At 41.7% G+C, this 18,122-nt stretch overlaps 1 protein-coding gene across 1 annotated transcript in view; it reads left to right on the forward strand.

Annotated features, from left to right (window-relative positions):
- Positions 1 to 18,122, forward strand: part of LOC115618971 (C-Maf-inducing protein-like) — a 184,072-nt gene that overhangs the window by 112,242 nt on the left and 53,708 nt on the right. Inside the window, exons 2-3 of the mRNA XM_030510968.1 lie at positions 1,496 to 1,621; positions 14,124 to 14,174. Coding sequence (XP_030366828.1) covers positions 1,496 to 1,621; positions 14,124 to 14,174 — 177 coding nt within the window. The remainder of the gene's footprint in view (positions 1 to 1,495; positions 1,622 to 14,123; positions 14,175 to 18,122) is intronic.

The raw sequence follows: 18,122 nt of genomic DNA on the forward strand, positions 1-18,122 counted from the left end.
TATGGGGCCCTCTGTTCCCCTTAGGGTGGAGTCACCAATCACCACCACTCTTTTTTTTTTTTTTTCCTAGTACAGCTGGTCATAAAATGAGGTGTCTTCCGACTTTTCTGTGGGAGCTCTTCTAACCTGGATGATCCCTTATCATCATCTTCCTCACTTTCCTGATCCTGAAGTACCTGGGCCTCGTATTGCTCTGTCTGGGCGAAGTGCCAGGCAAACTGCTGCACCATGCTCCCTAGGGCCGTTTTATCTGCTCAGGGGTGGTGCTGTCCCTCCTGGTGCTGCCCCCTATGAGTCTACTGCTCAAGTCGGCAGAGATGCCATCTCATGGCAAAGTCCTGATAAGGACTTGAGGCTCCCTTGGTGGCTCTTTCCATTCAGGATCAAGACTCCTGGACAATGTGTTTTCCTCACTCTCTGGTGCTGAAGGCATCCTCTCTGGAGCTACTCACCTTGACAAATCATGAGAAAATAATTCATAAAAATAATGAGCTCTATTCTCTTTCAAGTCATGGCCAGTCCAGGGGTTTTCCACATGGTGGGATTAATCATTTTTGTAAGAAAACAGTTTATCTGCCATAGCAATACTAATCGGTTTGCTTACATTGTAGATAAACGAAATAAATTACATCTTTGAGGACCTCTCTTAAAGATTCAAATTTTTTAAACAACATGAAGACTTGCATAACGTATAGTGTATGTACTCATACTTGATAGATACACAGCTATATCTCTGTGTATTTACTTATGTTTAGGGCATAAGTTTACGTGTGTTTGTGTATGTACATTTATATTTCAGCTTATCTCAGAGATAATTGTACTTCTGTAATGCCTAAGAGTTATGGGGATACTAAAGAGTTTCAGGTTTAAGTTTGTTTAAACTGGGCTTCAGCAGTCTGTGCAGGAAACCAGTGCTTACCTATAGGCTGAGATGAGTAGGTTGGTTGCTCTACTTAAACTTGTTTGAGTTCACAAGCTGAGGGTTGAATCTTTGGAGCCCCAAGAACCACTGTCAAATGTAGCAGTCTAGATTTTGATGATTTGCTTGATCAACCTTGCAGCCAGGGAGAAGAACAAGTGGAATAAACCTACTTTAATATAGTACACTGCTGTTCTGTCTGTGTGATTGAGGTGCCGCTTCATACACAGTTAGCACATGTATGGCCAGATCCCTTCATGCTTAATTCAACTTGAAATTAGGTTCCGTTGATTTTGGGTCCAGAACAAATGCAGTTTGACATTTTCATATTTCAGGCACCTTGTTCTAGCCTGGTTTTGTTTTTATGAGTGATCTTAATGCTTGAGTTGAATGAAGGTGGCTGGATGGATCTCTCTGTTGAATGGCCTGTATAGGAATTTTGCTTTCCAATTAGATATTTTGCAGATATTTTCAACAGCAGGAGTAACTTTGATAGTGCTGTTCTTACTTTGAAATTGTGAAACTTCTGATGACTAAATAAACATTTTTTTTCCCCTCTCCTTTGTTTTCTTGCAGCCAACTGGGTACATGGAAAACTCCATTTCCTACATTGCTATTGAAGATGTTCAACTACTCTCCTGGGAGAATGCCCCTAAGTACTGTTTACAGCTCACAATCCCAGGGGGTACTATCTTATTGCAGGTACAGTAAACACCAAAGTACAATTTTCTTTCTCTCTTACTATGAATCTCCTTTAACTTCTGTTTGCTATGCATGAAATCTTAATTAAATGGACTCAGAAAAGACAGAGAACTCAGTGCTGTCAAATTATCTAACCACCAGAAAATTTGCTCAGGGTGATAAGTCTGAAACTCTTCATGTTGTTTGACAGTCAGAATGGAAATTTTGGGCCACAGTGGTTAAATCTTTTTGCTGATTTTGTGCATCAAAATAATGCTCTATGGAGAGGCACATTGATTCGGGCCTGGAACAATCGTGTTTTTACATATAGTCCTATTCCTGCACAAAACAAATTAAAAATTTCATCCTTCGATTCATATAGGAAACCCATAACTTGCACTGATACTGACAGGTATCTTTTTAAAAAATATATCTGATCTTCACTGGAAGATTTCAGTACATTTGTATGTCTACATATGCTAGTTCTCTAAGTGTTGTTTTCAAACAGAACATGCTGTGTTTATGTTATTCCAGATTTCTTCATCCCCTTGTGAGGCTTTGTAGGACTCCTTAGGTCAGTGCAAGTTTTAGAGACAGAAAAGCACTCCACAGCACTGAGCTTTGGAACTGCTTTCGAATAGGAAAAGAAAAGCAACTGAAAACCCAGCTGCTGTGCCCTCAAATAACTTTGAACAGTCAGAACTTAGGCTGAGTTGACTCCAACTTAACTCTTACCATAGTTTTTCACATTGTTTCAAAGACAATTTTACCTGTTACCCTTTGGGAATTTACTTTTTCACTTGAATATACAACTATGACTATTGTGTATATGCATTTCACGCAGATAGATAGGAGTGTCAAGAGACTGGGTGAGCAATTTCTGCAGAAAATGTGAAGATCAGTTTAAACTGTGGATAACTCATGAAAAATCAAAAGGGATATTTTTTTCTTGAAAAAGTATGAATCACTTCAAAGGATTGATCATAATAGAGCTTGTTTATTTGGGTGTGTACACTCACACATTAACTATACTGCTTTTGCACAAAATGTAGTCCAATAGATAAAAAGATGGGAACATACTGAATGATATGCTAATGACTGTGATAACCATGTCTGCTGGATCATTTGTCCAAGAAAATCATGGTACACATTGCACTGATCCATGGTGTACAGTCCAGCATTTCATCATTTCTTGGTGGTGAATTGTTTGCTGGAGCCCCTATAGGGCCACAAAGTGTGTGACATCATCTGTATCTAGAGAGGATTTAGTTAAAGCTCTTCTGAAATGGCTCTACCTGCAGATCATGAGAAAAATAACCTAAGTGGGTATCGTTCAGTAGACCAAGGCTAGGTGCCAAGCTGGTCCATGTTTTCCATACTATAGACTTCTGTAGAGATGTGGAACAGCAAAGTTGACTCTGAGTTGGGAAGCCAATATGACTAACACTAAGTGGTGCTAATATTAGGTCCAGCTCTCCTTTGCTTTGATTTCAGACAGGCTGATGGGTCTGTCCGTACACAGAGCTGTTTAGCAGCAGCCCAAGCAACACAATACTTGACTTCAGCCCTTCACATGGATCCTGAGCCTGGGGTTTGGGATGGTTTTGGAATGTCATAAAAATATCATGAGGTTTTGATGATTCTCAACATAGCAAATACACTTTCACTCTGAAATGCTTAGAGGTGTACATGGAAACATTCACGGCCACATCCTTTGTGAAGTATATTTCTGGAGCTCCCCTTCATTTTCTTCAGTGGTGTAATCCTGGGGTTTTACAGCCCTGTAAAAGGATGCTGCAGCCACTCCCCCATTCTAATCTGAAAATGGTGCAGTAAAGTATGTTTGGGATGACATGGGAACATCTAACTTGGTGGACTCTCCTGATCTATAGGTGGCATTTGTGTCTTTTCATGTGTCCTTGAAGCACAGACATATGCCCCGTCACACACAGAGACATATATACACGCCTCTGCTTGGTGCCTAGTGAGTTTCTGTGGCTCAAAATGACTTACCAATTTTAAGCATTACTGGGGGGGTGTAGAGAGTCTGAATTTCAGACAGGCTGCTGCAAGTCCACTTAAGTCCTGATTCTGTGGTTTGAAAAGCCTCTACTGTGTGTGACACTGGGGAAGGCAGGAAGATGAGCCATGATTTCCCAACAGCTAGATTAGGGTCCTCGTTACTGATGAAATCTTCCTTGCTCTATCCATTAACTGAATTAAGTAGAAACTCATTTGTCAAGTTGGATGATTTTTATGTTTTTCTTGTGATAATTTTGACTGTTTTTTTTCATAGATTTCCTTAGTGGGAGCATTTTTGTCTGTATCTGTTTCAACAGCTAGAATAGTTAGATCTGTCTTTACAAATTCCATTTCTAAATCTTTATTCTATAGTTTGTGGTAGCTGCCTTTATGGGCCTGCTTAATAGAAAACAAGATAAAGTTTGAAGCCACAGCTCCCTACTGAGTTTAAAGGAAATTGGTAGGGTATGCAGACTAATCTGGAGCAGCCTGCCATTTGTTTCTTTAAATAAAACCCAACAAACTGAACACACAAATAATTACATTTGTGAGAAAGTAACATCTTAGCATGGCTGCTTTGGTATTTTCTTGGAAAAGATCTGTGTCTTTATGTAACCTCATAGGACTCAAGAAAGGAGTGGAGTGAGCTGGGCTTCTGTTATGTTTAGTGCTGACTGGCTGAGCAGACTGGATCAGGTTACATTAGAACTCTATGGGAATTTCAGCATAATTGAAAATACAAACTTTAAAAATGTTTTTAGTATGACTTGGTCCTTGGTAGTGTCTCGATTCATCAAATATGGTCAGAATACAGGAGTATAAAAATAGATTTCCCTTATACGGTTGTAATGTGTATTCAAAAGTCCAAACCAGTACTAAAACTTATGTTTAGTATACTTAAGAGATCAAGATGGAAAAACTGGATTTATCAAGTAGTTGAGTTCAGCAGAAATTCTCTAGTATATGCTGTGTTTCGGCTTTAGTCTGAGAACAATGCTGATAACACACCAATGTTTTAGTTGTTGCTAAGTAATGTTTACTCTGATCAAGGACTTTTCAGTCTCATGCTCTACCAGTGAGGAGGGGCATGAGAAGCCGGGAGGAAGCAGAGACAGGACACCTGACCCAAAGTAGCTGTCCTGGGTTCAGCTATAGCAGTCATTTTTCTCCTGCTTAGTAGCTGGTGCAGTGCTGTGTTTTTTAACTTTCAGCCTGGGAACAACGCTGATAACACCGATGTTTTTAGTTGTTGCTAAGTAATGTTTATTCCAACCAAGGACTTTCTCAGTCTCATGCTTTGCCAGGGAGGAGGGGAAGCCGGGAGGAAGCAGAGACAGGACACCTGACCCAAACTAGCCAAAGGGGTATTCCATACCACAGCACGTCATGCCCAGTATATAAACCGGGGGGAGTTACTCGGAAGGCCCTGATCACTGCTCGGGTCGGGCTGGGTATCGGTCGGCGTGTGGTGAGCAATTGTATCCTCTCCCCTTGTTATTTCACTAATTGTTATTATCATTGGTGGTAGCAGTAGTGGTTTTGTGTTATACCTTAGTTGCGGGACTGCTCTTATCTCAACCCGTGGGAGTTACATTCTTCCCATTCTCCTCCCCATCCCTCCGGGAGCGGGGGGAGGAAGAAGGGGGGGGGGGGAGTGAGCGAGCGGCTGTGTGGTTCTGAGTTACCGGCTGGGCTCAAACCACGACAATAGCCAAAGGGGTATTCCATACCACAGCACATCATGCCCAGTATAGAAACTGGGGGGAGTCATCCGGAAGGTCCAGATCGCTGCTCGGGTCGGGCTGGGTATCGGTCAGCGGGTGGTGAGCAATTGTATTTTGCATCACTTGTGTTCACTGTTTTCTTTTCCCTTTTACAGTTTTACATTTTCTCCCCTTGTTATTTCCCTTATCATTATTATTATTGGTGGTGGTAGTAGTAGTGGTTTTGTATTATACCTTAGTTAGTGGACTGTTCTTATCTCAACCCTTGGGATTTACATTCTTTTGATTCTCCTCCCCATCCTGCTGGAGAAGGGGGGGAGTGAGTAAGCAGCTGCATGGTTCTGAGTTAGCAGCTGGACTTAAACCATGATAGTTCTTTGTGGCGCCCAACATGGGGCACAAAGGGTTGAGATAACAACAGATCTGACCAGAGTGTGTCAAAACGAATTTGTGATAAGCATTCATTGTTTCAGATTAATAGTCACTCATTACAATGCTGATTTATTTGCTTTCAGAGTTGTTGCACTTGATCTCAGAGTATCAGTATGTCATACCTTCCTTGCATCCAGTATTTGCTGTTTTAGTGTTTATCAGCTGGGGGGCCTGGGCTGAGGTTCTTCTTTCACTGTACTTCATGGTAATGACTTGTAATACAATAGACTCATTGATCATGAAACTGGTCTGGTATGCGTTCCCAGCGTGGTCATCACCTCTATACTATGGGAGGCAAGTAATGGGAATTGTTAACAATTCCTCATCTTTTTTTTCCTCCCTCAGAGGGCTGACCTATGAAGGACACATTCACTCACACCCCCCGTTCCCCCACCAGGCTATTTACAATGGCATTTGAAAATTTTAAAGATTGCGAATATCCTTTGAGTACCCTTGAAACCAGCCTGCTCCTTTTACTGGGAACCTGCATGTTGCTGCATATGCTGCATGTGTTTTACCTACGGCCATACCATCCTGAGAACACCCGATCTCATCTGATCTCTGAAGGTAAACAGGGTTTGACTGGGGTCTTGTCTAAGGTTAAACAACTATCTAAGAAGCCCCACCATATAATAAACTGTCAGAAAGTGAGAAGCAATATGCCTTGTTTACTGATGGGTCCTGCCATATTGTGGGAAAGCATCAGAGATGGAAGGCAGCTGTGTGGAGTCCCCTGCAACAAGTTGCAGAAACTGCTGAAGGAGAGGGTGAATGGAGTCAGTTTGCAGAGGTGAAAGCCATCCAGCTGGCCTTGGACATTGCTGAACAAGAAAAATGGCCAGTACTTTATCTCTATACTGACTCATGGATGGTGGCAAATGCCCTGTGGGGGTGGTTGCAGCAGTGGAAGCAGAGCAACTGGCAACGCAGAGGTAAACCCATCTGGGCTTCTGCATTGTGGCAAGATATCGCTGCCTGGGTGCAGAACCTGGTGGTGAAGGTATGCCACGTGGATGCTTATGTACCCAAGAGTCGGGCCACTGAGGTACACCAGAACAACCAACAGGTGGATCAAGCTGCTAAGATTGAGGTGGCTCAGATGGATTTAGGTTGGCGAGGATGAATTATTTTTAGCCTGGTGGGCCCATGACCCCTCAGGCCATCAAGGCAGAGATGCAACATACAGATGGGCTTCTGATCGAGGGGTGGACTTAACAATGGACACTGTCACCCAGGTTATTCACAAATGTGAAACATGCTGCAATTAAGCAAGACAAGCGGTTAAAGCCTCTCTGGTATGGAGGACAATGGCTGAAGCACAAGTATGGGGAGGCCTGGCAGACTGACTATATCACACTCCCACCAACCCACCAAGGCAAGCGCTATGTGCTTACCATGGTGGAAGCAACCACCGGATGGCTGGAAACATACGCTGTGCCCCACGCCACTGCCCGGAACACTATCCTGGGCCTTGAGAAACAAGATTTGTGGCGACACGGCACCCCAGAGAGAATTGAGTCAGACAGCGAGTCTCATTTCCGGAACAACCTCATAGACACTTGGGCCAAAGAGCATGGCATTGAATGGGTATATCACATCCCCTGTCATGCACCAGCCTCTGGGAAAATCCGACAGTACAATGGGCTGTTAAGAACTACACTGAGAGCAATGGGTGGTGGGACTTTCAAACATTGGGATACACATTTACCAAAAGCCACCTGGTTGGTCAACGCTAGGGGATCTGCCAACAGGGCTGGCCCAGCCCAATCAGAACTTTTACGTACTGTAGAGGGGGATGAAGTTCCTGTGGTGCACATGAATTTGTTGGGGAAGACAGTCTGGGTTATTCCTGCTTTAGGTGAAGGCAAACCCGGTCTTGGGATTGCTTTCACTCAGGGATCTGGATGTAATTGGTGGGTAGTGTGGGAAGATGGGCAAGTCTGGTATGTACCTCAAGGGGATTTGATTTTGGGGGAAAACAGGCAATGAACTCAATTATATGCTGTTGACTGCTATATAATACTTCTATAGCAGCTAAATTCCCATCTCCACCACTCTGGGCTTTGAAAAGAAAATATGTGCTGTCATGATCGTCAGCAGAGAATAAAGTCATTGGAAAAGCCTGCAGTAGCAGTGGGAGTCTCCCAATACTTTCCTCAGGTCACCATGGACTGAACCTGACTTCCTTCTGATCATCACCCCAACTAATAATGAACTTTGATGAAAGCAGATGAGGTCAGCAGTGACCTGACTAGTTCAGCAGTGTTGTCAGCAGGCAACAATCCAACACTACACACCGTCTCTCCTGTCCTGAAAGACTGTTACAACAGATGGAGCCTGACATGGACTGAATGAACTCAGTGACCTTTGTAGGGATAGGCCATGGACTAAGGAATGATATCTGTCTCTGTGCGTGTGTGTCTATATATATATATAGCAAGAGACAAAAGCAATGGTATTTTGGAAAATCTGGGGCCTGATTGTGATGTAAATGGTATGGAATAAGGGGTGGATAGTGCCCTGGATTCAGCTGTAACAGTTATTTTTCTCCTTCTTAGTAGCTGGTGCAGTGCTGTGTTTCAGCTTTAGTCTTCCTTACAATTGGGATAGCAGGTGTGAAAGAAGGTGTTGCTGAAGCTGGCTTGTAGGCCACAAGCTTTTAGGCCATTTGTAAAGCAGAATGTTGATTATGGTATTGCGTGGATGATTATGGAGAGGATGCTGCTATTGATAGTAAAATAACTGGAATAACCTTTTGAAACACATTGGAAAAAACTTCAGAGTATCATTTCACAAGATGCTTAGCACCAAATGTAGGAAGAGTCCTGGGAAAAAGGCTTTGGTGTCTCAGTCATGATAAGTACGGCCTGCTTTCCCACAGTGTCCTTTCTTTTGGATGGGTCCTAAATGCCTTCCATCTGTATCGCTAGTGTTGCTTTATTAATTTCTTGGCAATCAAGTGTAGTCAGAAGGAAAAACAGAAAAGGAAGCCTTGACAAGTTGTTTTGGTTTAAGCCTAGCCGGTAACTTAGAACCATGCAGCTGCTCACTCACTGCCCCCCTTTCTTCCCCCGCTCCCAGAGCGATGGGGAGGAGAATCAAAAGAATGTAACTCCTACGGGTTGAGTTAAGAACAGTCCACTAACTAAGGTATAATACAAAACCACTACTACTACCACCAATAATAATAATGATAAGGGAAATAACAAGGGGAGAAAATGTAAAACTGTAAAAGGGAAAAGAAAACAGTGAACACAAGTGATGCAAAATACAATTGCTCACCACCCGCTGACCGATACCCAGCCCGACGCGAGCAACGATCTGGACCTTCCGGATGACTCCCTCCAGTTTCTATACTGGGCATGATGTGCTGTGGTATGGAATACCCCTTTGGCTACTTTGGGTCAGGTGTCCTGTCTCTGCTTCCTCCCGGCTTCTCGTGCTCCTCCTCCCTGGCAGAGCATGAGAGACTGAGAAAGTCCTTGATCAGAGTAAACATTACTTATCAACAACTAAAACATTGGTGTGTTATCAGCGTTGTTCTCAGACTAAAGTCGAAAACACGTCACTGCCCCAGCTACTAAGAAGGAGAAAAATGACTGCTACAGCTGAACCGAGGACAGCTGGACTCTTGTCCTTGCATGACCTCTCCACACCAGCAACATCAGCTAGACTTGCACTTAAAACAAAAGCCAGGTTTCTCCAAGGAGACTAAAATAAAATGTTACTAAAAAAATCCGGTGGAAATGTTTACTGTGGGGACTCCCTGGAAAAAACAGTGTGCTCAAGCACTGAGCTGAACGTGTGACTGTTGCACAGTGATTTCCCTTATCATCATTATTATTGGTGGTAGCAGTAGTAGTTTTGTATTATACCTTAGTTACTGGACTGTTCTTATCTCAACCCGTGGGATTTACATTCTTTTGATTCTCCTCCCCATCCCTCCAGGAGTGGGGGGAGGAAGAAGTGGGGAAGTGAGCAAGCAGCTGCATGGTTCTGAGTTACTGGCTGGGCTTAAACCACGACACCAGGAGAGATGGGGAATATTTTCAGGAGGAAAATAGCATTTCTAGCAATTACCAGCAACTCTCTCTTTACCTTGAGTTAAGCCATAAGAGTGGCAGATTTCACTTGCAGGCCTAACCATGTCATGGATGTGCAACACTGGGGTTTGCGTCAGCAGTATAAATTTTTTGTACAGTCTGCTTGAAGCAGCAGTGTGTGTGCCATGGGGGTTTGACTTCCTGCAGCCCCGAGCTGTTCTGCTCTGCTGTTCCTGTGGCTGATAATAAATTGGTGCAGAGAAGCCTGCAATATTTTATGGATCCCATTAATGAATATTAGCTGGAGGAAAGCATATCAAAACCTTATCCCACTGACCAGAAAGCAAGCAAGGGAGAGAAACATAGATTGAAACCAGGAAGAGTTAAAAACAAAATCTGGATCATCAAATCCCATTTATTGCCACATCTTTTCAGATGGCAAAATCCCTTAGAAGGGTATGTGTGAAGGATGTTGTTGTAAGGAAAAGTGGGAACTTTTTGCTGCATGGACAAGCCTATTTTTGTATTGAGTAACACACATGCCAGTAAAAAGGGATGCCATAGTGCTAACTTACTGTTAAAGGAACTTGGTAGCATGGCATGTGTGGTGTGGTAGAAATGACAAATTTTCTGCTGATGCTTGCTGCTGTAGAAGTATTGGTATCAGTGGAGCTGTGAGTGTATTAGCTAAAGGTCTTCACCATCATTTCTGGAGTGGTTGGTTTCTTGCAGTTTCAGTCGTTCTGTTTCTCAGCAGCATGCAGGTTCCTATTTTGTCTCCTCCTTGCCTGGGTGGAAATCACTGCAGGGGCTGTAATGCTGTCATGAAACAAGTGTTCAGTTTCCTACTTCTGTGAGCAAAAAGAAAATCTGCTTTTAAAAAGTTTGCTGCTTTTTAATGAAAAAGTGTATTCATACTCGTTGACTAAGAAATGAAGTAGTTTGGGTGCAGAGAAAAATACTTCCCCTTTTTGAGCAGAGATGTAAATTTATTCATGTTGACCAAAGCTCTGCATATGCAGACATTTAATCTTTTGCACAGTTTTGCTCCCCTGAGCAGTCTGTTTGAAGCTGATTAAATTAATCCTATGAGCAAACTTGGTACTGGAGCTGATCCCAGGTAGCTTTTCCTCTCTGACTGAACATTTACACCCCAAAAATTAGACTATAAAATCCTTCAGAACACAATTCCAGGATCAACTCACCTTAAAAAAAAAAAAAAAAAAAGTATTACCTACAGTAGGCATTCTTAAAGTAAATATTCTTCCTCATTGGAATAATAATAAATAAGCTACAAGTAGTCTCAATCTTCTTGCACTTCTAAGAGTTTTACTACCACATTTTCCTGTTTTCTAAAGTACTTTTCTACAGTGTTGTCATTGTGCAAAACCAACCAGAGGCCTTGATTGTGCAAGAAGCTCCCATCAGTTGGACCATGTGCCACCCACAACCCTGCTAAAGCCATTGCATTTGAGAACAAAATTCTTAGCAGAATTGAGGCCTGAACATACCAAACACAGAGGGCCCAAACTATTATTTTACATAGATATGTTATAAAATCTCCATGGTACTTCATTCCTATCTCATCGACTATTTGTAACAACAACACGTAAAACAATTCCACGTTGAATCTTTTTTTAAGTTGGAAAGGTAGCATCTCCCTAGAATATTTTGGATTTTATCATTTTAAATAGCAGTATCTTAGTTTGCATAGCTCATATATACTCAATCTGCACATGGTTGGGGTTTTTTTTAAGGAATTAATGAATCTGTAACTTGCACTATTATTAGTGCTTGTCCTGGGTTCAGCTATAGCAGTCATTTTTCTCCTTCTTAGTAGCTGGTGCAGTGCTGTGTTTTTTAACTTTCAGCCTGGGAACAATGCTGATAACACCGATGTTTTTAGTTGTTGCTAAGTAATGTTTATTCCGACCAAGGACTTTCTCAGTCTCATGCTTTGCCAGGGAGGAGGGGAAGCCGGGAGGAAGCAGAGACAGGACACCTGACCCAAACTGGCCAAAGGGGTATTCCATACCACAGCACGTCATGCCCAGTATATAAACCGGGGGGAGTTACCTGGAAGGCCCAGATCACTGCTCGGGTCGGGCTTGGTATCGGTCGGCGGGTGGTGAGCAATTGTATCCTCTCCCCTTGTTATTTCACTAATCATTATTATCATTGGTGGTAGCAGTAGTGGTTTTGTATTATACCTTAGTTGCGGGACTGCTCTTATCTCAACCCGTGGGAGTTACATTCTTCCCATTCTCCTCCCCATCCCTCCGGGAGCGGGGGGAGGAAGAAGGGGGGGAGTGAGCGAGCGGCTGTGTGGTTCTGAGTTACCGGCTGGGCTCAAACCACGACAGTGCTATTGCTTAGTATACATGTTCAAGCCTACAAAAGTTTTCAGTTTTACTTATTCTTTAAAGGGCTTTGATGCTAGCATTTGAAATGAAGGTTTTTTTGTTTCCCTCAATTTCAAATTGAATTTTTAAAGGAAATCTAGTGGGTTTTTAAAGCATTTTGTCTGGACAAAGATAGGAAATATCTAAGCATATTTACTTCATGCCTTCTAATTATGTTAAAAATGTTCTTCAGGCGTTTTGTGGCAAATTATTTTTGACCTTTATTATATTAAAATATAATATGAAGTATATTGAATTGAAATTAAATACTATAAAATATATAGGTAAAAGGTCTATTTTATCATATGTTATAATGCACACATATACAGAAAATACTGTGTAAATAACAGGAAGAAAATCATTAAATATTGGCAAACCAAAAGATCCTGAAGATCTGCACTCTAAATGTTTTTACAGTTTTTCATTGGGGGGGGGAAGAAAAAGGAGTTATGCTTTTTGTTTCCATTTGTAGCAAATTCATATTCTGATATGTCAGCATTCTTTGTGAAATGGGAAGTTTGGTTTTGATAAACTCTGTGGTCAGCCAAGATTATTTATCATAGATTTATTCTGCTTTATTGCCTAGAGATCTACTGGAGGAGCAATAGATTCTCATTATTTCATAAATAAATAATATGTAATACATATATAAATGAGCATTATTCCATTTAATTCAGAGAAACCAGTCCAAATTTATGTCACCAAGACATCAATGTCACCTTCAGCTTAAACATGGTTTTGGTAACAATTCATCATTTGTACTTCCAGTATTCTTGCCAATATCAGTGAACTAAACCAGTGTCAGGAAATGAAATTCATTCTGTGGTGTGGATTTTGCTTACCTGAAAAGGTGTTGGGGAATGAAATTTCATGAATGATGCTTTAATTTGCTAGAAGTATGTGGCTTTTAGCTGGTGAAGTACCTCACTTTTTATTTTTGTTTGTTTTTTAACATGGATTTATAGGCTATCCTGTAATTTTCACTGGTTGTGTAAAGCATTTTGAATTGTAAGTAAAAATTGCTCATTGGCAGCGATGAGAGAGAGTCGGAAAAGCCAAAGGGCATCTCTACCCACTCAAATATTTCAAACTTATGTCACCTTGTTAAGGCATGCATATTTATGTCACTGTAGATGCTTTTATATTTTTTGATACTGAGCCTTTTGACCTTTGGAAGCATTGAACTATTTCTTCATTGGCTACGAACCTGGCTTCACACTGAGCATTTCTGGCAGCTGTGCTCAATGTGGACAAAAACAGGCGATCTCTGGGAGTGATTATTGCAACATTTATGCTGTTGCTGCAAACAGTCTGTGCATGTAGCTGTACGTCTGTGTGTGTTACGCTTTTCACTCTGGTTTAATATCACTGAAAGAGCTAAGATGTTGTTTGAATTGCTTTGGGGTCAGATGAGGAACAGGACAAGAAGAGAAACTAGAATATGGATGCCTTCCCCCCATGTAAAATGTCAACCCATCTTCTTACTCTGCTCCTGATGATTAATAGCAAAGGCAAATGTCCTACAGACATTAAAGATCTGACCAAAACCTGATTGAAACCAGGGAGGATTTTTCACAGTCTTTGTCTCGGACACTGTTTTATAGGAGGTTAATGTTTTGTAAGGTTTTGGTTCAGTATTTTACATTTGCAGCAAGATCTTCATGTCACTGCTTTCTCTGAAAATAAACTGGTTATAATGTGAAGTTGTAGCTTTGAGCAAAGATTTTCCTTCATTCTGATGAGGCTGGGGTAAAGTTAACCAGAGTCATAAAGTTCAGAAGAATATGGTGAGTGCAACCTCGTTGGGTTTAGGGCACACATGGGTGATTTGCTTAGTTTTGGCTGGGTGATCTGAAACGCTGGTAGAAACTAATGATTCTGTAACTTTTGTTTGTTACAGGCTGCAAACAGTTACCTGCGGGATCAGTGGTTCCATTCTTTGCAGTGGAAGGTAAGTAAGTTCTGCACTTCACTGTCTTCCTTGTCTGCCTCTAAGAATACCTTTTAGTATTCCCTATTCCTTCATTGTAAGAGCCCTGAATGGATAAAGTCCTTGTCTTTCAGAAACCTAAATCAGAACATGTATGCAGTTTTAACTTGTTTATAAGGTGAATAAAGTGGACAAATTAACTTGTTACATAGCCCAGCTTTATCAACATGTGATTGGCTTCAAAAAGTAGATAGCCAGTAAATTCACATTTAAACAGTATAGAGATTGGATGGTTTTGGTTTTGTACTATGAAGTGTAATATGTTGCAGAATGCCTACAGCCCGATCACATGCTCTGGACTCTGGAGATACTTGGGGGTTTTGTTGGGTTTTTTTCTGAGAAACCAGGGAGAAAGGGTGTCTTTTAGAGTTGCTTACTGCAAGTAGCATCAATCTGTTATGCATCAGTCTGTGTTTATGCTTTAGGATGATTTTGATTTAAGGGCAGTTTTCATTTCAAATGTCTTGAGCCCTTTCTTATTTTCAGTGGGAACAATGGATTGATTGCCCTCAGTAGGGGAAGTGGATCACAGTGACAAGATTGTCTCTCAAAAACAGCACATTCCTCATCGAAAACTGTAGCTGCTGACCTTTGGATGGAATCTGTATGCATTTTTGATGCAGCTGGAAACAAGTTTTGGCCAGATGCTGAATATGGTTGTCCTCTCTTGTCTTGTGGTGGAAACATAAGCAGTAGCTTTTCAGCTGGGGACTTGTCTTTGGCAGGGCTCCAGTGAGGTCAGCCAGGTTGGCTGTGTAGCATATCAAGATTTCAGCCTGCTGACAGCAGCCACATATGAAAATATAAGGAAGCCCCTCCCACCAAACTGGTTTTGTTGTAGTTGTGTTTTATAGTTGCAAAATAGTTGTGTGGCAAAACTACAGTATTGGTGTGCTTTGTATAGCCATCAGCATGCGGCAAAATCATACTCTGAGCAGATCCAGGTTCTTATCAGTAAAAGCCAAGTGTCGAGATCTTTTCCAGACCACTGGCATATTCTCCAGCCTGTTACCCTGATTGCCTAAAGGAACGTGGGACAGTAGTGCTGATAGCAGAAGGCCGGGCTGTGGTGTGGCACTTTATTTTGGCCTCTTGACAGTATCATTAACACAATGCCTAGGCAGTCTTGCTTTCTTTGCAACTCCTGAGGATAACAAAGAGCTTAAAGCATGCAGAGACAGTATCTCCATGTGGCCATTATTTTCCCTCCTGCTTTGGCAGGCAAGGATGATCAGAGAAAGCATAGACAGAAATGATGCTGGAATTTCTTTTTCTACCTTGCCCCCAACAAGGATGGTATTGATGTGCTGGTGGCATGTGCCTGCTTTGCTCCTGCAGTGAGGGGAAAATTTGTGTCGGAGGTGCAACTCTATAAAAAAAGTAAGGAGTGGTAAAAATGCAACCTGGCCCTACCACCACACACCCTGTCAATTAAACTGTAGAAAGAAAGGAAAAAAAAAAAAGCAAGCCTAGACAGAATGACCTAGCTTGCTCACATGCCTTTCAGTCATGGAGAGGGAGCTTTGCTCTGTGGAAGTTGTTTTTAAAGGAGTATTTCTTAAACTTTCCAATGCTTCTGACCAAGCCTCTCATTTTGGGAAACTGAGTAATTTAACTTGTTGCAAAGTAGAATTTATTTTTGCTTCCTTGCTTCCCTTCCCACCCCTATTGTTTGTTTCTGAAAAACAAGTGAAACATTATCTTGATTTGAAAGACCTTCCCTTTACCAAGAATAGCAAGTAGCTTTTTCCCATAAGAACAGTGACAGGGTTCGGTCACTGCCCAGGTACTTTACACTAACAAATTCCTCTTTGCTAAAATGGAGATAGTTTTGATGGGTTTTGTTGCTTAATAGTTCAGGGGAAGAGCACCTGGTAGCTTTCTGCTCTTTACTTTAGTTGATATTTGGCAGGTTTAAGTGAGATCACAACAGAACTAAGAGGCAAGACAAGTGGTGTATCTAGAAGGGGAGCAGAGTGCAGTTATGTGGTCTACCTTAGTGAGGTTTATCACTTTACTAGCACCATAACCTATGACTTTAAGAGCCAGGTGCCAAGGTTCATCTCACTCCATAATTTGTATGGTTTGATGATTAAGCAGGTAGTGAGGGAACCCACAGAAAACCAGGAAGCCTATTCTTCTGGAATGGGTCATTTACACAAAGCACTGGCTGGCAGAGAGATTGCTGCAGCTGTATTATAATTGGGTGGCTGTGTTGATGAATGATATATTTGTCCAGTGGTCTCACAAATAATAGGTCAAAACATTTCTGCGGGCATGTAGAACACAGATGCAAACTGGTGCAGATAGCTGAAGCAGTTATTCAGGGGAAAACATTCAACAGAGATGAGCTTGCTATTGTTCATACTTGTGTGGTGGAAGCATTGAGGGTCTCCAGCTGAACCCAGAGCCCCACTCTACTAGGCACTAGTATGTAGGTGGAGCAGGGGACCTTCACTTCCTCTGCCCTGCCCAAACAAGAACCCATTTTACAGATAGCAAACTAATACTCTGAGAATTTCCAGCAGTGGGGATTGCCCCTCCCCAGATTACAGTTGTGGGAGCAGATTCTGTCAGTGTCCTTCTGGCTCCTTTTCCTATGCTTCAAGCTTTTGGGAGTCAGATGCTGCATGTAATCTGGGCTACCTGGAAAATGGCTGGGTCCAGTGAATAGCAGTGGTGTTAAATATTTGGGGAAGCCTTTTAGGTTCAGGCACATATTAGTTATCTTTTGGTCTTGTATGAAGGTGCTAAGGTCTGTGAGAGAGCTTTTATGTAGTGCAGTTTTAAGGATTAACACGCTGTGGGAATTAAATTTGCCAGCCAGCACCCTGGAAATAATTTTTTGTTCTAAAGACAAACATTGAAATAAAAATCAAGAATAATTTATTTCTGCAGTCCAGAAAATAATAAAAGAGATGCTACAGATAAACAGAAATAAAAGAAAACCAAGCACATAATTATCCATGTTTTAGATCCAGCTCCAAGTGGTTTTATGTGTTATCCAACTAACTAGCTGTCAAGATGCTTACACAGCTTTTTAGATGCGACTTTCTCCTTGAATGCTGTGCTCATTGAAGAGAGCATGGATGTAGGGACAGACTGTTCCTTATGTAGTCATTTTCTCTTTGGGTTTTCCATTTAAACCCTCCCAGTAAGGGTTACTCATAATTCCTCATTTAATCTGGATATCTATGTGTATCACAACTCCTCAAGGATTATTTGCCACCTCAGCCTATTTTTAGAAATCCTGATTTCCTTCAGGTTAGAGCTAAGCCAAACTATCTTTGTCTAGAGAATAAACAGAGCATGTTAACAACTCTTCAGATCCTCAAACATAAACAAATCATTAATCCATTGTGTAAGGAATGTTCCTTTCAACCAAGGAGATTGGATTGAAACCATGATATGTAATCTTTGGTATTTGAAGCTGATAAGTCATAACAGTGTATCAGTAAAGATAACATTTTTTGTGAATATATAAAAGAGAATAACACATGCAGTTCATTGCCATTTCTGGATCTAGGCTGGATACAGTGGTAACCAACCACTTCTGTAGGGGTTGAACACAGCTAAGCTTGGCTTTGAGGGGTACTGTGACAAGTAATTTTGGGGGACACACAAATAAGAAAATATGTAGCCTTGGCATTTTCCCAGAGAGCATCTATCTGCGTTGTTGCTTGTTTGTATCTTGCATCTTTGGGTTTAGAATCATAGAATCATAGAACCAACTAGGTTGGAAAAGACCTTTAAGAACATCAAGTCCAACCGTTACCTCATGACTGCCAAGACCACCACTAAACCATATCACTGAGGGCCTCATCTACATGATTTTTGAACACTTCCAGGGACAGTGACTCCACCACTTCCCTGGGAAGCCTGTTCCAATACCTGATCACCCTCTCTGTG

This window comes from Strigops habroptila, chromosome W (assembly GCF_004027225.2).
Source record: "Strigops habroptila isolate Jane chromosome W, bStrHab1.2.pri, whole genome shotgun sequence".
Lineage (NCBI taxonomy): Eukaryota > Metazoa > Chordata > Aves > Psittaciformes > Psittacidae > Strigops > Strigops habroptila.